We start from the raw sequence: 25,106 nt of genomic DNA on the forward strand, positions 1-25,106 counted from the left end.
TGAGAGAGAACATTGCACCCGTGACCTCAAATTCCCCAAGAGATGCACCTCTACTCAGAAGCAGCAAGTGGGAGGGGCAGCAAGTGGGAGGGGCCTGTCACCTGTTAGAATGGCATCATGAATGTAAGCCATCTCACCAACAGTCTATGGTCGTCCAGGACACTCATGTGTCATAGAGTGGATTGTCACCTGGACTTGGAGAATTAGAAGCCATCCCCCATCACTTCTGCCCATGTCACTGCAGAACAGTTCACATCCATCGGGACAGTAGGAATGACCATCTGCCTAACAGGGCTGTCTAAGGACTCAGAGGAGATCATGTGTAACTGTCAGCATGCAAGATGACAAGGAAGGTGCTTGTCTCATTGAAACTGCTTGGAGTGGGGTGTGGGGGTATTTGGCTGATAAAAGAAAGAGAAATAAGAAGGCAGGAAGAGAGGGAGCTAAGGAAGGGGTAAGAGTAGACATGGGGGCTGAGCCGTGTTTGCTGTGTGCTTGCCTAGTGCGCCAGGGGCCCCGTGCTGGATCCCTGGAGTATGGTGGTGCGCACTGTAATATCAGGAGATGGAAGCAGGAAGATCGAGGCCATCTTCGGCTGCCTACTGAGCTTGAGGGCAGCCTGACCTGCATGAGACCTTCTTGAAAGTACATGCATGTACCTATGTAGGAAAACGTTACAATACTCATTGTCTGTGCTAACGAATATGGTAATGAGGACAATGAAGAAAACCACCAACGTTTTTTAAAAAAAGGTTTACTTATTGTTTTATGTATATGAGTACACTGTAGCTGGGCAGATGGTTGTAAGCCTTCATGTGGTGGTTGGGAATTGAATTTAGGACCTGTGCTCGCTCCAGTCAGCCTCGCTCACTCCAGTTGGCCCTGCTCACTCAGTCCCTGCTCGCTCTGGCCCAAAGACTTATTTATTATTATAAATAAGTACACTGTAGCTGTCTTCAGACACACCAGAAGAGGGCGTCAGATCTCATTACGGGTGGTTGTGAGCCACCATGTGGTTGCTGGGATTTGAACTCAGGACCTTCAGAAGAGCAGTCAGTGTTCTTATCCACTGAGCCATCTCACCAGCCCCAACCACCAACTTTTTAATGTCCGTTCACCAGTAGAACCTAGAGCTGGGTGTGGTGGCACATGACTGTCACCTCAGCCCTTGAGGGGTAGGTCGGAGGATGTAACCTCAGTGCCAGCCTGGGCTTCATAAAAAAGTGTTAAGTCAGCCTTGGCTATACAAGAACCTATGTGCATATGGTAACTAATTCCCCTCCCTTGAACGGTGGATTAGATTAAGTGGCTTGATTTTAACTACAACTGCCAGGTAGAATATGAGATGCCCAGTTAAATGAGAATTTCAGATAAAGAGCCATGAACTTTCCTAAAAGTATATCTGTCCTTTATATTTAATTGTGCATACTATTATTTAGGGCGAAAACTGTCAACCCCACAGTGAATGTGGCTTAGCAACGGTTTAACTGCCAAGCCTGAGTCCTATAACGTAAGCAAAACCTTGTAGACTGCCACTCTGGAGAAGCCAGACACAGTATTGTAAAGACGCTACCACCAGGCTTTGAAGAAAGCTCTGGCTGGAGGCCAGCAACCGCCTCCCCCATCAGGCGAGGACGTACCTTTCGATTGTTTGTTTTTAAGCACTGGTAGAACCAGGCTTGTAACTCAGTAGCAGAACACTTGCCTAGCATGCTCAAGGCCCTGGGGGTGATCCCAAGTACTGCAGAAAACAAAAATAAGTTTTAAGTAAGACTTGGTCAGAAATTCTTCTCTCTAGTGTGCATGTGTGCTCATGTCCTTTGAATGTATGTGGGGGCCAGAGGACAGCTTTGGATGTCGTTCCTCCGGCACTATCTGCTCTTCTTATTTTGAGGCAGTCTCACACTGACCTGGAACGGTAGGCTAGTCTGGGTGGTCAGTGAGCCCCGGGGAGACCTGCTTGTCCCCGCTGCCTCAGCTCCAGGAGCTCCAACGCACACACGACGCCCAGCTGGTTTCTTAACCTAGGTCCCAAGGATCAGCTCTGGTCGTCACACTTTTAACCTGGGGCCTGCCTCTTCTGGACTTGTGCTTTGAGAAGTTATTTCATCCCTTAAAAGCCTTGCCTGCCCCCTGGCATACCAATACAAAACTTTTATGATGGGTAATATTAGAAATAGCAGCTAAAGAGCGTTAGTTTGGGATGTAACGAGCGATGTTCTAAGGACTCCACAATTGAGATAGGTACTGTCCTTACCCCCTTCTTACACATTTGGAAACTGAGGCACACAAACTCTACAGCTGTCCATAGCTGATAAGAACATAATATTAACCTGGCACATTGTGGGCATCTTTTAAAAGTTGCTCAGGTACCTTTAACCCAAAGCAGTCCTGAAGGAGGAACCGAGCTGCAGTGACCTGAAGTAACTCTTCCCAGGCCCGGTCACTGCCACTTCTCCCACCTCAGTGACACAGTGAGTCAGCTGGGGACCTCCTGCCCCAGCTGGGTGAGCCCTTCAGATGTACCCATTAGCTCCTTTTCCAGTGGACCTAGACGGGAATCTGCATCTGGCCCATAGCCAGTTGCAGTGATCTTAGCTCCACCAGCTCATATTGTACAAAGTAGAGATGCCCTTCTCTAACCAAGTCAGAAGGCTGGGCGGAAGGCCCAGAGCTAGAGGGCAGGGTCCTCTTCCAGCAGAGCTTCTGGCTGACCGCCGTCTCCACTCAGAGCAGAGCCCAAAGAGCTCACACTTGATAGCCCTGTCGTGCGGCCCACGATGTTACCACCAGTGATCCGATGAGCTCTCCACTTGATAGCCCTGTCGTGCGGCCCATGATGTCACCACCAGTGATCCGATGAGCTCTCCAGATTAGATACCCAGACTGCTACACAGCCTGTCCATCTCCTCCCACTTTTCTGTGTGGACAGCATGTTCTCCTGTTCAAGTCTTCACGGGCAACTGGACAAAAAAGTAGCTGGCACAGAACCCACCCAAGAAGCAGGTCATCAGGGAAGTCAATGGGTTAGCCGGCTGACTTTCTCCAAGTGTGACTCACCAGGGCTGACCAGCATGACAGTTCTCAACACCAGTACCACTTAACTCCACTTCACTCCCAAGCAGGGTCCGGGAGCCTGGACGAGGGTGTCCACTGCAGCTCTAGGAGACATCGAATACTGGAAATCATCAAGTGATCACAGAAGAGCACTGGCTATGTACATCTTACTGGCAGACAGCCAGACTCACAGGAGGCAACATCGCCATCTTGCAACAGCGAAGCTACAACAGACTGTCTTGTGTTACCAGATGAAAGGCTGAACAACTGTAAGCGCAGACTACCCACAGCACAGTGGACACATTCGTGGATGCTTCCATGCACAGGGGAGTCTGAGTAGACATTCTGCAAATGGAAATCACTTCTGCAGAGTGAGGTCTGAGAAAAGAGGAACTTTGACAAATTTGAGAATACCGTATGTTTTAATCTTCGAAAATAATGCATCATGTGCAGGCGAGTTTTTAGGTCAACTTGATGCAGGTTAGAATTAATCAGCTGAGGGACCCTCGTTGAGCAAATTCCCCACCAGATTAGCCTGTGGGTAAGCCTTCGATGCACTTTCTTGACTAATGATTGATATGGGAGGGCCCTGATCACTGTGGGTGGTCCCACCCTTGGGCAAGTTGTTTTGGGTACTATAAGAAAACGGGCTGAGCAAACCACGAGCAAGCGAGTAGACAGCGCTCCTCCATGGCCTCTGCATCAGTTCCTGTCCTGCTCAAGACCTTGCCCTGACTTCTCTTAGTGATGGAGTATGCCCAGAACTGTAAGATCAAATAAACCCTGTCCTCCCCAAGTTGCTGCTGGTAACAGTATTTTATCACAGCAATAAAAATCCTAAGACAGTGACTTTGGGGGTTGGAGAGATGGCTCAGTGGTTAAGAGCACTGACTGCTCTTCTAGAGGTCCGGAGTTCAATTCCCAGCAACCACATGGTGGCTCACAACCATCTGTAATGGGATCTGATGCCCTCTTCTGGTGTATCTGAAGATAGCTTCAGTGTACCCATATAAATAAAATAAATTTATAAATAAATTTAAAAAAAATAGACAGGGTGATTCTGAAATGTAAAGTGTGTGTGAGAAGTGTGCCGAGGCACTCTTGGGGAGAGCCGTGAAGACACTGTCTTTGAGAGGCTTCAGCCAGTAGCTAGGCGTGGTGGTACACATTATAGGTGAGCTCCAGGCCAGCCTGGTCTACAAAGCAAGTTCCAGGACGGCCAAGGTTGTTACACAAAGAAACCCTGTCTCGAAAGAAAAGAAAAAGAAAAACAAAACTGTTTAAGCAGTAACAATAGGTTCTAGTGCTGTTCTGTGTGTATGTTTATTTGCAGAGAAAGGGGGGGATAGAAGCCACTTGACAAACAGTGACCCCTGGTGGATCAGAATGAAGGACACACATCCCTGCAACTTTTGACTACACTTGAAATCGTCTCAAAGTCAGAAATGTAAAATAAGCCAAGGTCAGCTGAAAGGTAGAGTCCTGGGGAGCCCCCTACAGACCAGGAGGACCTTCAGAATCCCGGCAGAGACTTGGCCCCCAAGAAGGGATGTGATTTAGAACAGGTTTAAATGGCTTTATTTTCTCCATGATTTTTCCTCCCAAGAAGCCAATGTCCTTATGATACTGAACCATCCCAGGACTCAGATCTAGAGATTTAGGATTCAATTAATCATTTAATCAGTGAAATTTAGATCTAGAGACAGTAGGATTTGTGAGCTCATTCAATGATTAGAGAATTCCTTCACTGGCTAGTGATGCCCATGACTGGCTTGTGCAGTCAATCCAGGCCACAGTTGAAGGGACATGGCTTGAGACAGCTCTTCCTCTCATGACGCAGTCACACAGCTTGCACAGTTACACAGTCACACAGTTGGTAGGCACGTTCTGGGTGGGGCTTGGGACGGTACCGTCACCTGCGGTGATCTGCTCCGATGGCGTCTGTCACTGTGTTAAAACCCCGTTCTCTGGAAAGAAAAGCAACAGCCTGTTACTGAAGGAGCCCACGATCCCCATAAGCACACTGCTTACACTGTCCCACATCCAACACACCCTGGGACCTTTACTCTCCCCTCACCCAGGCAGCTGCACAAAAATCCACTTAGGCCTTCTGTGCAGCAAGGAAGGTAACTTTACATCCTGCAGCTCCCAGACACTGAGTGGATGTAAATTCATTACCTGCTTTGTTCTGCTAGGACTCCTCCATCCCCCGGGACCCAAGAAAGCGGCAAGTCTTGCCTGGTACCCAGGACTGCCACAGACTCATTCTGAATTCACTTGGCACTGTTGGTCCTTGGTCAAAAGTGCAGCAAAGAAAATCTTCCCACCCTGCCATCAGTGTTTCCCTCCAGCCCTTTGGGGGTGCACAACAGACCGACGACAAGTGTCACTCTCTAACTTCTCTGACTAACTTCCCTGTCTCAAGCTGCATCCAGCTCCACTCACTTGAGAAGGGCCTCCAGCTCACGCTTGACCCTGGCCACGACTGGCGGCCCCAGGAAGGTGAGGGCCGTGTACAGCTGCACCAGGGAGGCCCCCGCCTGGATCTTCTCCAAGGCGTCCTGTCCGCTGCTCACACCACCAACCCCAATGATGGGAATCCTGCCTGCAGAGAACACACAGCAACCCCAGGAAGGAAGGCGTAAGGACCCAGGTCTCCATCTGGCCTCAGCCCCCAGCCCCAGCAAACACAGAGGACTCGGGAAGAACCTGGGCTCCACACACATCCAAAGCCGCCTTGCCTTGGGTGAGGGCGTACATCTCCCGGATGGTCTGGGTCGACAGATCTCGGAGTGGCTTCCCACTCAGTCCCCCTGTCTCAGAGCGCAGAGCACCCTGGAGGCCAACAGGGCGACTCACTGTGGTGTTTGTGATGATCAGTCCGTCGATGCCAAGCTACAGTGTGAGACAGACAAACAGCCTTAAGGCATGGACCTGAGGGACTCAAAGAAACCAAGACTCTCCCAGGCTGCCCTCACCTACATCTTGACTGGAGAAGCTACTGGAACAAGCTGTCTCACACTGAGCCCATCACAGTGCCTAAGCAGGGTTGGTCCCTTAGAGCAAGCTGTCTGGGAGACTCAATTGGGAGAATCAATCGTATCTGAGGCCCTCAGGCAGTAGGAAGAAGAACCAGGATTTAAGTCCAGGACTGCTGGGCCCATGGGTTCCCACTTCCCTCCTTAGTCAGAGGCCTGGTGCTCAGACTCGATGGAGAAGGGCTTAGACAAAGTTCCAGTCCCAGCTGAGAGTGGCAGAAAAGCTAGCACATCCTTTCTGGGTGACTGTGCATCAGGAACAAGAAACAGACTCATCAGACATGTCTTCAAACTCACTGTTTGCCACCAAAATAAACTATACAATGACAGACAGACAGACAGCCTTCCACATCACAGAAAGGAAGTCACCAGCCAGGACATTATCCAGCAGGCAACGGACAATGAAGGCCGCCCCTGCCCGCCCCGCCCTGACTCAGACCTCTCTGGCCACGCCGGCGATGTCCTTCTTGTCCTGGGCTGTGAGGTCAGGGGCGATCTTCACCAGCACCGCTGGCTTCTGAGGTCCCTTCAAGGCGTCCCTCTCCTGCAGCACCTAGGTTGACAAGCCAGAGACAGGGACCTCAGAGCACAGCCCAGCAGGGCATATCAGTAATTTACATATAGTCAACTGAAGCACCAGCAATTATCCCAAGGAGAGGCGTGCCTACTCTGGCTAACCTGTGGCTATAACAGTTAACTGCCTAAAGCACCAGCAATTATCCCAAGGAGAGATGTGCCTGCTCTGGCTAACCTGTGGCTATAACAGTTAACTGTCTAAAGCACCAGTAATTATCCCAAGGAGAGGCGTGCCTGCTCTGGCTAGCCTGTGGCTTTGTAACACTTAACTGCCTATTGCCGAGGACTGGAGATGTGAGAGATCGGAGAGCTTGGGGAAGGTGTGGTGAGGGTTCCTAGGCCAGGTGTGAAGAACAGCTTGGACACACCTTGGACAGCAGGCGGCGCAGCTCAGTCTTTCCCTGTAGGCTCCTCAGGCCAGCAGTGTTGGGACTGGACACGTTTACCACCAGGTAGTCGGCCAAGGGGCCCAGGATGCGAACACCCTGTACATAGTCTGCAGCAGCATCCACTGAAGTCTTATTCTTCCCCAGGTTTATTCCCAGAGGCAGCCCATCTGTAAATACCAAGTTTGTCCCCACAGTTTACCAGGAAAAATTTTAAGTACAGGTTGGAGGTCCCCAAATCCAAACTTTCTTAAACCAGATGACAGAGATGGTGAATCAGCCTGATGACTGAGAACTAGCTTATCAACGCTGTGTGTGATTGAGAACTAGCTTATCAAGGCTGTGTGGTTAGCAAGTGTGTGAGCGCACTGAGCCTTTCCTCTTTTGAAATTTAAATGGAGAAATGAGAAGTCCTAAGCACTAGAAATCACAGAAAAGCTATAGGAAACTAGGCATAGTGGGCACTTGTAATCTCAGTTCTTAGGGGATATAGGCATGAAAATCAGGAGTTCAAGGTCATTCTCAGCAACATAGCGAGTTCAAAGCCAATGTGGGCTACAAGAGACCCTACAAAAACAAACAAATGCAGGGCCATGGAGATATCATCTGGTGTTGGAGCACATGCTTAGCTTACACGAGGCCCCTAACAACAGGCCCCCAAACCAAAAAGCAGCTTCAGAAACTTAGTGAGGCCCCATTCCCAGCAGATCACACAGATCTCCTCCAGGCTTCCTCCACCGCCCCATCCCTCCAGCTGCAGAAGGCACTGGAAACCCTCCAACCCCCACTGGTCAGGGGATCAGGTAGGCAATCTTCACCCTCCCTCCTGTCCTCCAATCCCAATCCCCCAGTGATATCCCCAGCCATGACACCCCACGCAGACCCCATGTGCGCCCCCCCCCCCCGTGGACCCTCTCAGCACCACCACTTTCTAGGTCATGCTCCCTCCTCAGTGGCTGCTCCCGACAGCTAGAAACTTTCTACCCAGGACGAACAGCGGCCACACGGGCAGGACCTCAGAAGCGTTCACTACCAGGCAATCCACAGCCACCACACTCTCCTGGGGGGGAGGGCAACAGAAACCAGGGAATGGAAGACAACAAAGGCAAGAGTAGAGATCAGTACCTGGTATTACAATGCTCTCAAACCCAGATGCCGGCCGGGCGTGGTGGCGCACGCCTTTAATCCCAGCACTTGGGAGGCAGAGGCAGGCGGATTTCTGAGTTCGAGGCCAGCCTGGTCTACAAAGAGAGTTCCAGGACAGCCAGGGCTATACAGAGAAACCCTGTCTCAAAAAAAAAAAAAAAAAAAAAAAAATGTGTAGCTGAACTGCTTATCAAACCCAGATGCCTACATGCAGCATAAAAACCCAGTAACAGCCTCCAGGATGGCATGTCTCCTCTAGAGCCCAGCAACCATACCACACGAGGCCCTGAGAAACACACTAGAGGGGAACTCAAGACAAGGATATCAGAACGGCTATTCGGAATATGCTCAGGTCCTCATCAAGGATATGAATAAGCATGAAATCAATAAAACACAAACAGGGTGAAATGAAGACACCAGCTCAAGACACCAAAGAGGAAATGGAGTCATGAAAGAAACCCAAACCGAGGCAAAGTCGGAAATCCAAACCTTAGGAACTGGAATAGAAACTTGAGAAGCAAGCCTCACCAATGTAATACAAGAGATGGAAGAGAGACTCTCAAGCATTAAAGACCAGATAGGAGATAGACACCTTTAGTCAAACAAATGTTAAATCTTAAAAAACAAAACAAAACAAAGAAAAAATAGGCACAAAAAAGCCAAGAAATCTGGGACACCATGAAAAGACCAAATCTATGAATAATAGGGCTAGCAAAAGGAGAGGAGACCCAGGTCAAAGGTACAGAAAATATTCTCAACAAAATCATAGAAGAAAATTTACCTTGCCTGTCATGGTACAATAAGCAAGTAGACTGGACCAGAAAATAAGCTCCATGCTACCCATAATAATCAAAAAACAAAATGTAAAGAAAAAAAAAGAAAGAATAGCAAAAACTGTAAGAGGAAAAGACTGATAACATATAAAAGCAGACAGTCCTATTAGAATAACAGCTGACTTCTCAATAGCGAGTCTAAAATCCAGAGGGGCCTGGATGGGTGTTCTATAAACTAAGAGATGACATGCAAACCCAGACTATTATACCCTGCAGAACTTTCAATCACAATAGATGGAGAAAGAAAGGTGTTCCAACATAAAACCAAATTTAAGCAGGGTCTATATACAAATCCAGCTCTACAGAAGAGGCCAGAAGGAAATCTTCAACCAGAAGAGGTTAACTACACCTGAGGAAAAAAACATGAGTAAACAATATCAGACCAGCAAATCAAAAGAAGGGAGGAACCCACACCACAGCAACAAAACAACAGGAGGCAGCGAACGCTGACCATTGATACCTCTCAACATCAATGGCCTCAATTTCCTAATAAGAAGACACAGACTAACAGACTGATTTAAGAAACAGGATCCAGGCCGGAAAGATGGCTCACAAACTGTTCTTTCAGAGTTCCTGAGTTCAATTCCCAGCAACCACATGGTGGCTCACAACCATCTGTAGTAGGATCCAATGCCTTCTTCTAGTGTGTCTGAAGATAGCTATAGTGTACTCATATACTTAAACAAATTTTAAAGAAAGAAAGAAAGAAAGAAAGGAGGGAGGGAGGGAGAGAGGGAGGAAGGAAGGAAGGAAGGAAGGAAGGAAGGAAGGAAGGAAGGAAGGAAGGAGATCCATCCTTCTGCTGCATCCAAGAAACACTTTAACATCGAGGATAGACATCCCCTCAGAGTAAAAGTACGGAAAAAGATTTCCCAAGCAGATGGACTAAGGAAGCAAGTGGGTGTAGACATGACAAAATAGAATTCAAACTAAAATAATCAAAGGAGGTAGGGAAGGACACTACATAGTCACCAAAGGAAAGATCCACCAGTCACCAGTTCTTTTTTTTTTTTTTTTTGGTTTTTCGAGACAGGGTTTCTCTGTGTAGCCCTGGCTGTCCTGGAACTCACTTTGTAGACCAGGCTGGCCTCGAACTCAGAAATCTGCCTGCCTCTGCCTCCCAAGTGCTGGGATTAAAGGCGTGCGCCACCACCGCCCGGTGATCCACCAGTTCTTAACACCTGTGTACCACACACAGGGGCGCCCAAGTTCATAAATGAAACACTACTACAGCTTTAATCACACACTGACCTTCACACACTTATAGTGGGAGACACTAATACCCAGCTCTTGCCAAGAGGCAGATCATCCAGACAAAAACTAAACAGGAAAATGCTGGAGCTAACTGATATCATAAAACCAAATGGACCTAGCAGGTAGATGCAAAGCATCTCATCCAAGCTCAAAAGAATATACCTTCACTCATGGGACTTTCACTAAAATTGACCACATACTTGACACAAAGTGAGTCTCTTAAGAATATTGAAATAACCCCTATATCCTATAACCACCCCAGATTAAGCTGGATAGCAACATCAGAAACAAAAGGAAGCCAACAAGCCACAGAAACCCAACAACTCTCTACTGAATGAAAAACTTACTACTGAAGACAAAAATTTAACACCTCTTAGAATTGATTGAAAAAAATAACATAGTCAAACTTATGGGACCCAATGAAGGGGGTTCTAAGAAGCACATTAATTGCACAAAGTGCCTAAATTTAAAAAAAAAATGAGCTCTCATACTTAACAGCACCCCTGAGAGCTCTAGAACAAAAAGAGTAAACCACACCCAAAAGTAATAATCAAACTCAGGGCTGAAAACAATGAAATAGAAACGAACAAAGAGACAAAGAGTTGTTTCACTGAGAAAAATCACAGGACTGACAAACCGTTATCCAAACAAACTAAAAGAGAGATAATATCCAAATTAACAAAATTGAGATGAAAAGGGGGGGGGGAACACCTTCCCACACCCCTTCAACTTCTTGGTCATCATCTTCGAAGTAAGATTTGTGTAACTTATTTCCTAAGTGGGCTGGGCAAGGGATTCGACTAAATTATACAGAACAAGGTCTTGAAGTTTCTCAAGTCTAGCAGCCAGCAAGCCAGGATCATGTGTGAGCTTTAGCATGAGTGAACTGGATTGAGATAACCAGACCTTTCACTAGTGGTCACCTGGCCACACATACAGGCTGCGGGAGTCAGGAAAGGCTGAACTACTCTTCACAGAGCACCATCTCTTCCATTGACCTCTGTCCTGTTCCTAGGCATGGTGCTGGCAAAAGGCTTCTAGAGGCTCCTAGCTGCCAGCAACAGGCAGGGCATGGGCACAGGACTTGGCCTCACTCTAGTGAATGCAAGGGCACTGACTGAGGGTGAAGGGTGGACATGGGGAAATGGGTGGTAAAGTTAGCATAGACAGCACTGCAGGCACATAAAGAACTGCAGGCACACACAGCACTGCAGGCACAGACAACACTGCAGGCACACACAGCACTGCGGGCGTGCACAGCACAGCACTGCGGGCGTGCACAGCACTGTGGGCACAGACAACACTGCGGGCACACACAGCACTGCAGGTATGCACAACACTGCAGGCACACACAGCACTGCGGGCACGCACAGCACTGCAGGCACGCACAGCACTGCGGGCACACACAGCACTGTGGGCACAGACAACACTGCAGGTACGCACAGCACTGCAAGCACACACACTATTGCAGGCACACACAGCACTGCAGGCACACACAGCACTGTGGGCACACAGCACTGTGGGCACAGACAACACTGCGGGCACGCACAGCACTGCAGGCACACACACTACTGCAGGCACACACAGCACTGCGGGTACGCACAGCACTGCAGGCACGCACAGCACTGTGGGCACACAGCACTGTGGGCACAGACAACACTGCAGGCACGTACAGCACTGCGGGCACGCACAGCACTGTGGGCACACAGCACTGTGGGCACAGACACTGCGGGCATGCACAGCACTGCAGGTATGCACAACACTGCGGGCACGCACAGGACTGCAGGCACACACAGCACTGCGGGTATTAAAAAGAAAAAAACAAAACAAAAAAAAAAAAGAAGAAGAACCAGAAGGCAGGGGGCAGAAGAGGACAAACCACGAACATCATGTTAAGACCTTCAAGGTTCTGCAGAGCTGGCAGGATCTGGTTCTATCAAAGCCAGGGGGGTTTAAACACTGTCATTTCCTACAACCCCAACCTGAACCTGCCAAACGCTTCAGCCCCTTCTCCCTTAGCTCCTCAAATAACTGCAGCAGTCCTCGGCTTCCATCACGTTAAGAGGACATCAGATGATACTAAGATCTCCTGAAAGTTATTTCAGAGGCAAAGGAGGAAAGCCTCCGTGGATTCCAGAAGACACTAGGGGAGCCACGGGCAGGCTGCCGCCACCCAGGACACCCACCTTAAAATGCATCCCGGGGAACAAAGCAGACCACAGAGAACAGACTGGAGCATCCCCGTGAAAAGCCATCGAAAGTGAAGGCTGTTTGGAAAGTGAGTCATGAGGACGGCTGGCCCTGGGGGGGGGGGGGGGACACAGGGACAACCCTACTTCTTCCTGCTTTAGCTCTCCCCGGAATACACAGTTAACGCAGTGGACCAAAGGACAGTGGGGCGGGATGTGGGAAGGTGGCGCTTAGGTCCTGCTCCCATCTTAGCTCACACATGCTCTCTGCTCGCCTCCAAACTCCCGAGTTAGGACACAACTTGGGTTCTGCTAAATTGTGACATTCACTTAAGACCTTTGAGGCTGAGGTGGAAGTTGGACAATTCCCTGAATGGGAGGAGGCTGCCTTGCTTTGTGTGGTCTATTTTTTGTTCTCTTCCTATTGCTGAATCATGTGCCCTTTCCATGTTTTCCCCATGTTTCTTTTTTTGTTTGTTTGGTTTTTTTTGTTTTTTTCGAGACAGGGTTTCTCTGTTTAGCCCTGGCTGTCCTGGAACTCACTTTGTAGACCAGGCTGGCCTCGAACTCAGAAATCCACCTGCCTCTGCCTCCCGAGTGCTGGGATTAAAGGCATGCGCCACCACGCCCAGCTCCATGTTTCTTTTAAATAGAGGAAGAAAGACCCTCCCCCAGCCCCTGACTTTACCTGCGGTGAGCTGGGTCTGCTTCTGCTGTCTGGCCCGTAGCCTGTGTTCCACCACTGAGAGTCCATGGCTGTTGAATCCATACCTGGTGCACATAAAGACACGGTGGAGGGGCGGAGTTAGAGGGTGACAATGTAGAAAAGGCGGCGCGGAGACCACCCCCATGCCGTCACCACTGGTTATTCTTCATTGTCAACTGGATGTGATTTAGAATCACCATGGAAACACACCTGGTGTGTCTGCAACTGTTTCCAGAAAGTTTAATGTTGCAGGAAGACCCACCATGAATGTGGGCAGCACCATCCCACAGGCTCAAGTCCCAAACTGAGTAAGGAGAAAGTGACTCAGGAACTAGTGCTCTTCACTCTGCCTCTTCCCTGTGGGTGCAAAGCAACCCACTGTCCCAGGCTCCTGCCACTGTGAGGCTTGTACCCTCAGACTGTGAGCCGCATAAGCCCTCCCTTCCTGAAGCTGCTTTCTACTCATGTTTTGTCTCGGCAACAAGACTGATAACTAATGGGATCTGGACACATCACTCTGTTGATTACAGCCAGAAAACAGCATAGACGGTGGCGTGTCGACCTGCTGGCATAGTAAATACTCACCCATCCCTTCAGCAGGCCCATACCAAACACATATCACATACATGAGCAAGAAGGTAAAGTGTACAAGTGCCTGAGAGCATAGGCGCCTGTCCCTCACCACCCCCTGTCCCACAAGACTCTACTGAGGACCACTACCCTGAGACCGGAAGTCACCTGTAACGGCCAGTCAGAAACACATGTATGTTGCCTGGCCATTCCCAAAGACATCGGTCCCTGCCTGTAATGCAACAGAAAGATGGGTGACTTGTAGGAAGCACAGCCACACGCCAGCTAAAAGCCCCACAAGGAGGCTCTCCAAAAATCCCTTAGCAAAAAGTAGAAAGGTCTTTCCTCTGTGGTCTTACTGACTGCACAGAACAAAGGCAAGACTTTATCCAGCTAGCAGGACTCCTCCTCCTAAGAGCGGCCGTACACTGTGAAAACCTTGCTCATTGAAAGCCAGGGTGACTTGTGCAGTCCCAGGGCTGCTGACAGGATGTGCCCACCAGCTCAGGGTACTGGAGGGCCAGCAGTCGAAAGAAAGAAGAAAGAAAAACAGGAGAATCCTTAGCCAATGATTTTTGCATTGACGGCATGCTAAAATGGCTTTAGAACAAATTGTTTATAATTAAATTGTAATGATTATAAATGTATTACCGAGTTCCTTTTCCAGTTTTTAATGTAGTCATTAGATTATTTTAAATTACACGTGCAATCATTATATTTCTATAGGCCAGCACCAGACAAAGTCAATGGAGCAACAGTATTTTAAACACACACTGTAAAGTCTGCTGGCCTTCCTCTTCCCAAGCCGTTCTCCATGAGAAGCGCCAACCCTCAGAGCACCTGGGAAAACCATCATCTCTGTTTCCCAAGGTTGGGCTGAGATCTCTGCCAGGCACACAGCTGGGCCAGCTGATCTCTTAGTCCACTCTACCTACCTCTTCAGTTCCTCACTTTTTCCTAACTCCTGAATATTCAGTGACAGAATACCCACCTAGCACAAGCAGTCCCAACCTGTGGGTCGCAACCTCTTCTCCAGGGGTCCCATAACTACATATCAGATATTCACATTTCGATTCATAACAGTAGCAAAACTACAGTTATGAAATAGCAATGAAAAATAACTTTATGGTTGGGGGAGAGGGGTCACCAGAACACAAGGAACTGTAGAGGGTCGCAGCCTTAGGAAGGGTGAGAAACACTGCTCTGTCACCTGAGAAAAACACAAGGCAGGTCTTCCAGCAGAGATCCCAACAGAGGAGAAGATAGCTCTGCAATGCTGAGCCCCACCTACCTGTTAATGACAGCTTGGTCCTCGGGGAGACGGAATACTCGGGGCCTGGGGTTTCCTTCCTGAGGCTGGGGAGTCACACTTCCCACCTCAACGAAACCAAAGCCCAGCTTATACAGTCCATCCACAGCTTCCCCGTGCTTGTCAAATCCTGCAGCAATCCCTACTGGATTTCGGAATTTACGGCCCAGGACTCTCACTTCCTGGGAAGGAGATAAAGTCAGAGATACACAAGGCTACACCAAGTGGTCTCACAGCAGGGTTCCCAGCATCCTGTATCAGAATTCCCCCGGAGCTTGCTAAGCAAGCATCGCTGGTCCCCCAGAATAGGGATCTTCTGGAGGAACCTCTGTAGGGTTCTGCAGGTGTTTTGGTGCCTGCTGGAGTCTGTCACCATGGGGTCTCAAGGCTGGGCGAGAGGCAATGTCCCACCACAAGTAAATAGGAGACAGGAGCTATCTTGTACAATTACAGGATATCTTATTAGCGGCTCAACCTGGGCAGGAGAAGGGGGGGGGGTCATTGGTGACAGCCTCTGGGTCATGCCACTCTGACACCAATGGGTACCCATGCAGCAAAGCCTATAACCAGCCTATCACACAAGCCCCAGTTGACCCTTCCTCTACAACTGCCAAAAAGCACCATAGAGAGCTGGAGAGAAGACATCAGCAGATGCTGCTGCTGGCTGCGGTGAGCTCTTAAAGGCGAGGGAACTGTTTCCAGGGGAGAAGCCACATGGCCCTGAAAGCAGGAGCTGAGAAAGACCGCGGGGAAAAGTAAGCGTGCACACAGCACTTCAGGAGCTTGAGGCAGGAAGAGCAGCCTTAATGGGCCTCCTTGAGGGTAGCTGTCCTCAACCCTGGCTGCATGACTGAGCCTGGGCGCCGTCAAGCCTCTCTGGGACTATGGTTAAACTGGTCAAGCAGGAGGCCGGGGCAGCCAAGCATCTCAAAAGCCCCCGCACCTTCCCGGAGAGTCTACTCTCGAAAGAGAACTGGGGAGTTAGGAAAAAGCAAGGAAGAGGTAGGTAGAGTGGGCTAAGAGGATCAGCTGGCCCTGCTATGGAGGGGTAAGGCCTCTGGGAATAGAGTGGGAACTATTATATGGTCCCAGCCACTCACTCGGGAAGTGAGGCTCAGAAATCATTTGAGCCCACAAGTTTGAGCCCAACCTGGACAACGTGAACCCATCTCAAAAGAAAAAAGGTGGCATTCAGAGAAACCATGGAAGAAGCACACTGGCTCTGTCATAACCTGTCACCCAAGCCTGCCCTCACCTCCTTCTGGCTCCCCTTCACCCTGGTTCCAAGGCTGGAGACTGTCTGCTATGGGATGTGAAGAACCATCAGGGATGGAAAGGAAACATACGTAGCAAAGGGCCCTAGATTCTCAACAGTGACTCTTCCCCCAGAGAGGCCCGCGGGACATTTTGCTGGGTTCCCGTGTTCAAATCACCTCTGTCTCCCATTTGGTAAGAAGTGCCTTAGACTTGCCAAGTGAAGACGGGAAGCAGATGTTGGGAGGGTGCGTGCTTTCCCTAAAGTGTCCTGCAGTAACCCAACCACACTGCAACAATGGGGCCAGGCGGGCCAGAGGAAGGAGCTGGGGCTGAATGTGGCTGGGGCAAGTGGTTGCCTACGACTTAAGTCCTCAACCTGACACAACATACAGGGCCTGACTCTGACCCGTCAGGCCAGGTTCTAGCATCCTCTCTACCAAGCCTTCACACCCACCTAGACAGATAACACGCTATCTACAAGTGACAGCCCTTCCCTGCCAACACTGTCCCCCTGCACCCATTAGCTGTTTAATGACTCCAGAAGATGTCCCTGCTCAGGCCCAGGATCTCAGCAAGGCAGGACAGTGGCCAAGGTTGGACACCGCCGTTCGACTCCATGGGTTTGAATCCCAGTCCTGCCACAAACTAGCTGCGTGACTTTGGGCAAGTCACTTACTTAGTCTGCACAATGGTTTTGCTGATCTGTAGATAGAGACGAGAATAGGACCTATCTCAAAGAATAGTTGTGAGGATTAGAGACCTATACCTAAGTGCTGTTCTGCATGTTCAGGGTGTAACACATAAGAAAAGATGCTTTCTCAGTCTGGCCTTCAGACTCCAGCGGCCTGTGAACCTGTAGCTCTGGTTTTCAATAGCATAGTCACAGCAGAGATGTTATACAAAGCTGAAAAACGTGACCTCCCCCAGGGCAACCAAATGTGACACAGGGTGATCCAGGGGCACCTACCAGCATGTCAGAGTCCTGGAATGTAGCTCGAGGAAGGAGCCCCAGGGAGGTGACTCGAACAGCAAGTCGGTGGGCTGACTCTGGATCGAGCAGCCTCTGCAGAGCTGGCATCAGGTACTCAGCATAGAAATGGTCGTCCCCCGTGGCTGTCAGGTAAGAGGTGAAGAGAAGTCCTCCACCCCCAAGGATGATGGCTGCATCCAGGGCCCGCTTCTAGTGGGGGAAAAGAAAGGGCCCCCGGGGACCCCCATCAGGACGGGACGCAGCACCCTTCCTGGCCCTTCACACCTACGGAGAGGACATAACATCTGCATGAAGCAAAAGCCCTTCTCTGCTTACATTGACCCCTTCATTTCCTGTCCACGCACACACCAGTCTTTGTAGAGCTTCTGTCTACACAGTTCACACGTTCTAGCCCTGAATCAAGGGATCAGCCAGGGGAGTTTCAAGGCAGGCATACTGCCCCCTAGGGGCCATATGGGAAAAAATTTAGTTAATGAGGGAACAATGCTAATAGACTTGGTGCAGAGAAATCAGCCCTGTCAGTGTTCTTCCTTGCTTAAAGCCGACACGCTACTTTCCCTGTGTGCTGTATGATGTTTAAACTTTGCTACTGATATTTATGTAGGTTTTAACAAAAACTTCCTATTATCTGAGCCAAGGGACAAGTTATATATAGCTCACCTCAAACACCAACTACCTCCCACATGATTTTACATATACACAGAGACCTTTCCAGGAATATTGGCACCTTGTAATTGAAGGACAACTGTACAGCTTACACAAAACAGTACCAGGAATAAGTCATCATTCCTATAACCTCACCAGAAAGATTATGATGCTCTGCTTGTAAACCAGTGCACACCTGTGGCAATCATTTCTAAGTAGAGTCTTAAACACTTGACCATCTATATGGGTGAGTGGCGTTCTGACTTCTACACACTAAAACGCATGTTTTCATTTCTCCTTCATACTGTGGTAAGAACATGGTGTTTGTTTACACTATAAAATTATACCTAGAAAGGTTACCAGCCTGAAATGTCATATTGTGTATAATATGAAAGTGGTTGCAACATAAACATAGCTTCAGTCTTGTTGGGTAGAGAACCACAACCCCAGTTCAAAAGTGGTTCACTATGCTTGATGATAACTATCACTGCCACATGCTAAGTGGCTAATGCACTCATCCAATCCTTCACCAAAGGCAAGCAAGCCAGACGTGGTCCCTGTCCTTCAGGAGAGTGTAACCCAAGAGACAAACTAATGGCCACGTAAATACAGAGCCATGACAAGTGACATGAAGGGATAAACCATGGAAGGTTCTTGAGGAAGCAAGTAAAAGCTGATTTTCAAAGGTCAGACCCAAGCTAAAGAGGAGGCAGCAGCTGGAGAAGAGATGTCTAGGTGGATGAGGCCAATGAGAGGGGCCAAGGCATGGGGAAGGGGTAGACCGCTGCTTGGAACTAAAAGGAAAACACTGCTTTAAAGGAAGCAGGAGAAAAGAGAGAGGTGTCAGCCAACATTTGGTTAACCGCTTTGGTTTAAGTACACTTGCTGCTCTGCCAGAGGAACAGAGTTCGGTTCCAGCTCCCATGTCAGGCGGCTCACAACTGGAGCTCTAGGGGATCCAAAACATCTGGTCTCAGAGGATACCTGCACTCACGTGCACACACGCATGTGCGCACGCCTACACTTTTTTTATTTTTTTAAACGGGATTTGTCCACTAAACAAGGAAGTAGCAGATATAGTCAGATTTGCCTGCAACACAAACCATTCTCCCTCCTCGGGGAGTTTGCGGAAATTCCTCAAGAGTCAAGCACGAGTATCTGAGCCCTTTTTCCAGACCAGGGCCACAACTAAGGACTCTTCGCATGGAACTTCCATTCTAACCACACTTGATCTAGAAGGGTGGCCTCATGTCTTATTTCATTCCGCCTTGGAGCGTGGGCGATCGTGTCCTCACAAAGGCCCGATACTTAGCTCAAAAAAAGAAAAATGCCCACGATCTCTCAGGCTCAGCCTAGCCTCTGCCCACACACGCTTGCTTTTTGCATGCCCTTAGCTGTGCCCGTGCAGGCCACACTTCAAGGGTCCCAGCCTTTCAGTTTCCCAGTCTCATGCCTTCCCCGCCGGTTAGCCACACCACGAGTGAGCCTCCCCGCGCAGGACTCACCCTCAGCTGTCTCCACGCCATGCTCCTTCTGCCACTAAGCCCGCCTCTGCCTGCATCCCATTGGATAATGGGATAGCTCCACCTATCTCCCGGCCCCACCAGCCGGCCTGGCCCCGCCCCTAAATGTTAATTGGACGGCTGAACGCGTGCGCTCTGCTGGAGCCAGGCTCCGTGGCGGGACGTGCCTACTCTCTGTCTTGCCGTTGTCACTCCTCCTAAGGGCCGCTGCTCTGAAGTCGCGCATCCTTCCTTCGGTGCAACAGCGAGGAGGAGGCTTCCGAAAGCCTCGAGTGGTGAGCAGACGCCTCCGAAGCCTGCAGACCAACCCCAGCGCCCGCTGGTGCGCACTACCCTAATGCTTCCCTGTCCCCGGGAAGGAAACAAAGGGCGATGCAGCCCGAAGGTTCCGCAGGGTTGTCTTTATTGCCGGTGCTGTGATATGGTTTTCATAGCCCCCTTTCTGAAACAGAAATCCTAAGAATCCTCGTTTATCAGGGCAGTGGTGGCGCCGGCCTTTAATCTCAGCACTCGGCAGGCAGAGGCAAGCAGATCTCTGTGAGTCTGAGGCCAGCCTGGTCTACAGAATGAGTTTCAGGAGAGCCTGGGCTACATGGAGAAACCCTGTCTCTACATGGAGGAGGAGAAGAAAAAAGTACACTCATGCAAACACAGAAAAATTTACCCGCTGATTTAAAAAGTAAGCTCTGCTGTGTTGATAAGTAAATATGGTTTTGTTTTTAAGATAATCTTATGATGTAGGCCAGGTTTCGCTAAACAATCCTTCTGCCTCAGCACTCAAAATGCCTCTGTGCCAAGTGTTTACAGAGGCCAGAGGAGGGCATTGAATCCGCTGGAACAGGAGTTACAGATGGTTGGGCCCACGCCCTCAGAGAAGTCAGCGCTCTTAACTGTTGAGCCCTCTCTCAAGCACCCACACTGACCCTTAACCTTCTGTTTGGCTCCTACTTGTCCCCCTTCCCACTGGTCCCTTCCTTTTCTGAAATAATACTTCCCCCACTTTAGGTCATAATTTGGGACAGGTTGCAGGAGGCTGGAGAGATAGCTCAGCTGTTAGCACTTGATGTTCTTGGAGAGAACCCAAGTTCCGTTTCCAGCACCAACATCAGGTAGCTCACAACTGCCTGTAACTCCAGGATCACATTTCTTCTGGGGCACTGTACTGGTTTTCCCATACCAACAGGCAGATGTGTGTGTGTGTACACATAAATTATAAAAATAAGTCCTTTTAAGGTCTGTATTCTGCATATGAGAAAAAAAGCATATTTAGCGATCTGAGATTGGCTTGCTTCATGAAACATGATCTCCAGTCCCGTAAATTTTCCTGTAAATTACCTCATTTTATTCTTTTTAATGGTTGAATATTGTTCCATACCATATATGCATCATATATATCAATAACATGTCTGTTATTGATTCCATAAATTGGCTGTTATGAATAGTGCTCAAAAAAAAAAAAAACCATAGGTGTACAGGTACCTCTGTCATAAGCCAGCTTGGATGATTTAGGGAATATACCTAGAAGTGACCTATCTAGGAGTTTGAATGTTTGCTTGTTTTTGTTTTAAATTTGTTGTTCTGTGTGTGTGTGTGAGTCCAGGCAGAAGCCTGCTATGGCAGACATTTGTAGGCCAGAGGACAACTTTGAGTGTGTGTGTGTGTGTGTGTGTGTGTGTGTGTCATGGCACATGTATGGAGATCGGGGCACAACTTGCAGGAATCAGTTCTGTCTTTTCATCCCGTGCTTTCTGGGGACAGAACTCAGGCTGTCAGGCTTGGCAGCAAGCACCTTTGCCCACTAAGCTCTCTCACTGCTCACAGATGATTTTGTTACATTGATTTTGGTTTTGGTTTTTGATTTGGGGTTTATTTGTTTGTGGCCTGGACCTCAGAGGTCTGCCTGCCTTTGGCTCCCTAATGTTGGGATCAAAGGTGTATACCACCATGGTGTATTTGTTTTATATCATGCTATTTTCCTGAAAGTTGGTATTGTCTATTAGATTATTCCGGAAGAATTCTCAATGCTGTTTAGGTATAGGCTCATATTGTCTGCAAATAAGGACACTTAAGTTCTCTCTGTCCTGTTTGCAGCTCCTCTAGTCCTTTCTCTTGCCTCATTGCTCTCTAGTGAATAATCTCAGTGCTCTACTGCTGAAGAGTGGGCCTTTACTCATTCCTGATTTTAGAGGAAATGCTTTCAGTGTTCCCACTTGGTATAGCATAGGGTATAAGTTTATCATAGACAGCTTTGGTGTGTGTGTATGTGTGTGTGTGTGTGTGTGTGTGTGTGTGTGTGTGTGTGTTGTTTTTAAGAAGTCACAGACGTTTCTGGAATCCCTTTCATTACCTTCTACAGTGCTGGATCTGAGGTTGTGACTCATTTAGGTGCACTTGCCCTGCGAGGTCTTCACAGCTCCATTAGCACCAGCAGATGACGTTGCTGGGTCTCATCGCCTTGGCTGGCAGTCATTTGCTCTAGGGATTGTATTATAGTCATGCCTTTCGGGTTAGTAGGGTCTCTCTGGTCAGTCTGGGAATGGTGATGAGTTTGTTTTTTGTAAGTGAGATGGCCTTCACTCCTGGTTCAACTCAAATACATTGCTCATCTGAACCTTCTCCCTCTCAAGCTGTCTGTCCCTCTGTGGTGACATTTTTCCTCTTACTACTAACAACAATTATTTAATTCTTTCCCTAACTAGACCTTTGCAGAGTGTGGACTATGCTACACCCTTCAATAGAATACTGCAACATTTTAAAACTAAGGGATGTGTCCTCAGATTCTGTTCTTTAGAGGACTTACAGTGTTGATGTCTGCTTCTGGAATGGTTTTCAAAATGCATAAAGGCACTAAGAGATGGGTACGTACATAGCTCAGTGGCAGAGTCCATGCTCAGGGCCCTGAATTCAGTCGCCATAATATACCCACCAAACACAGCAGAGAGAAACTAGGCATTAGCTGGGCTGCTTCGATGGCCATCTCAACCCTGAAAGCTGCCAAGCGTTTGTGTACATCTATGGCACAAAAGAAGAGAGCCAGTGTGCAGATCAGTGAAGGGCATGCAGCAGGGGAGGACCAGTGTTTAGGACTCTCTCTAAACAAAGGGTTTTCAGCAAAACAATGACCAAAACCAGGTTCTAGAACTGAAGCTTCGCCATGGCGTGATGTACCGTGCGTGCCACAGTCAAAGGAGGCTGTGTGGTCAGAGGCCAGAACCAGGCAGATCTGCTGTTAGGTTCGGCCAAGCTTGGGCTTTGTTGGTTTCTGGCATGGTTTGTGTTTAATTTGTGTTCCTTTCTTCCTCACCTGTTTATCTGACTTTTATGACTGGCTGGCTAGGAACTTCAAGATACGGTTCACATGGGGCTTTGGTTTTGTGCAGGTGAGAAACAGAATACAGCCATCCGAACCAATCCCGGTGGCAGCAAACATGGAGGACACACAAGCCTGGAGATTTCTCAGCAATAGTCTTTATGTTCGTATGCAGTAGAATGCTGCTGGAAGTGGGGTTCCTGCCGCATGGTACGTCTCAACATCCCTGTCACAAAAAGCGTTTTCAGGGGCAACTCTGAGATGACAGACATGTTAATTTACTTCACTACATCATATTAGCTAGTGTGTCCTGTAACTATGTTCTTTGCACAATGTATTATAATGTGCATGTTCTTACATAATGTGTATTATATGTTCTTTACGTAATGTGTACTATAACAATACACATTACCGTTCTATTAAAGAGCTTCCTTGTAGTGCCTATAGTGTTTCCAGACATGAATGTATCCTATTTCAGTGAGTTCATACTCCTAAGTTTTCTTACCCCCTCCTTCTCCTCCCTCTCCCCAGTCCCCTGACTTCCCATAGTGTTTCCTCTACTGGTTCCAGATTACCTTTACATTCTAGCCTCTACAGATGGGAGAAACCATGTGATAATTCTTCGTCTGCATCTGACTTATTTGTGCTTAACATGAAAACTTTCAATTCCATCCATTATTCTGGCAAATGACATGATCACATTCTCTCTGGCCAAATAAAGTCCTTCATATATATATATGACTCTCTTCTGAGTGCTGACTTCATTCTCTGTGGGTATACACCTAGTCTTCGTATAGCGGAGTCATATAGCATCCTTGTTTGTTTTTTAGGAACCTCCCTATTGTTTGTCACAGGTTACACGTGTTTACACTCCCACCGACAAGTGTACAAGGGTAACTTTCCCTGATTTTGATGAGGACCATTCTGAGTGACGTGAAATGGATTCCCAGCATAGATTTGGGTTGTATTCTCCTGATGGCTGAGGATTAAGGGTTAATGGTGTCTAAGCAGCAGCTGGGCTGAGAGGCTCTGGGCAGGAAAGCTGATTGATGGATGACATCTGTGGAAGCTCCTGACCAGGAGATCCACACAAACCCGCTGGGAGCTATGACTTCCTGACTACAGGGGAAACGACCTGCAGATGGACTGGGCTCTTCTGTCCCCAAAGTCCTATAAAACCCTAAGACCCCAACCCCACATGTACATGGTCCCTGTTCCTGTGGAGAGACCATCACCTTCCATTGTGCTGAGAAAAGAACAAAGTGCTCCTGTGGAAGGCCAGTTTATTCTTTTATTTCTGTGGCAACTCAGTCGATCCCTACCTAACACAGGGCGTGCAGCATCTTCCCCTCCCCGTATTTATCAGCCGCCAGCTGTCTGAGCAGTGTCGGCTCAGAGCATTTGCCATTTATGGATTGCATCACTTATTCTCCTGTTAGCTGCTTTTGAGTCCCTTTATACATCCTGGATACAATCCTTTGCCAGAATACTGGGCTGACAAAGATAATATTTATTTGAAAAACTCAATCATAGGGGGCTGGAGAGATGGCTCCATGGTTAATAGCATTTGTTCTCGCAGAGGACCCAGGTTCAATTCCCAGCATCCACATGCTGGATCCAGCTTTCTTCTGGCCTTGAAGGTACCAGGCATGTATATGGTATACATAAAATAAAAATAAATAAAATCTTTTAACTTTTTTTTTTCCAAGACAGGGTTTCTCTGTATACCCTGACTGTCCTAGAACTCACTCTGTAGACCAGGCTGGCCTCAAACTCAGAAATCCACCTGCCTCTGCCTCCCAAGTGTTGGGATTAAAGGCGTGCGCCACCACTGTCCGGCTTAAATCTTTTAACTTGTAAATCAATTACAGGACTTAATGAGAATAGTTTTCTTCTCTGGGTATAGTGATGCATGCTTTTAATACCAGCACTCAGGAGTGGAGGCAAGTGGATCTCTGTGAGTTTGAGTCCATCCTGGTCTACATAGTGAGTTCTAGGACAGCTAGGGATGCGTGGATACGTAATGAGACCCTGTCTTGAAAATAACAACAGAAAACTTTTCTTTTTCATAAAAAAGTATCAGCCGGGCGTGGTGGCGCATGCCTTTAATCCCAGCACTCGGGAGGCAGAGGCAGGTGGATTTCTGAGTTCAAGGCCAGCCTGGTCTACNGGATTTCTGAGTTCAAGGCCAGCCTGGTCTACAGAGTGAGCTCCAGGACAGCCAGGGCTACACGGGGAAACCCTGTCTCGAAAAGCCAAAAAAGGGCTGGAGAGATGGCTCAGTGATTAAGAGCACTGATTGTTCTTCCAAAGGTC

At 48.5% G+C, this 25,106-nt stretch overlaps 1 protein-coding gene across 4 annotated transcripts; it reads right to left on the reverse strand.

The window, feature by feature from the left end:
* Positions 1 to 1,037: 1,037 nt before the first annotated feature.
* Dhodh (dihydroorotate dehydrogenase (quinone)) lies at positions 1,038 to 19,791 on the reverse strand. 4 transcript variants are annotated; one of them, XM_029532357.1, is made up of 11 exons: positions 19,463 to 19,791; positions 17,289 to 17,501; positions 15,047 to 15,246; positions 13,168 to 13,250; positions 7,040 to 7,227; positions 6,535 to 6,648; positions 5,799 to 5,952; positions 5,503 to 5,662; positions 4,974 to 5,024; positions 3,061 to 3,161; positions 1,038 to 2,963 (listed from the first exon to the last, which is right to left on the reverse strand). In XM_029532357.1, exons 1-10 carry the CDS (start codon positions 19,481 to 19,483, stop codon positions 3,101 to 3,103), a joined length of 1,245 nt encoding a protein of 414 aa, XP_029388217.1. In that variant the 5' UTR covers positions 19,484 to 19,791; the 3' UTR covers positions 1,038 to 2,963; positions 3,061 to 3,100. The 4 variants fall into 4 exon arrangements, with proteins under 4 accessions (XP_029388217.1, XP_029388216.1, XP_029388219.1 ...); XM_029532356.1 differs by having other exon boundaries at positions 1,038 to 3,161; XM_029532359.1 differs by having other exon boundaries at positions 1,038 to 3,161; positions 17,289 to 17,576; positions 19,463 to 19,491.
* Positions 19,792 to 25,106: the final 5,315 nt, after the last annotated feature.

Source organism: Mus pahari, chromosome 20 (assembly GCF_900095145.1).
Source record: "Mus pahari chromosome 20, PAHARI_EIJ_v1.1, whole genome shotgun sequence".
NCBI classification, from domain to species: domain Eukaryota; kingdom Metazoa; phylum Chordata; class Mammalia; order Rodentia; family Muridae; genus Mus; species Mus pahari.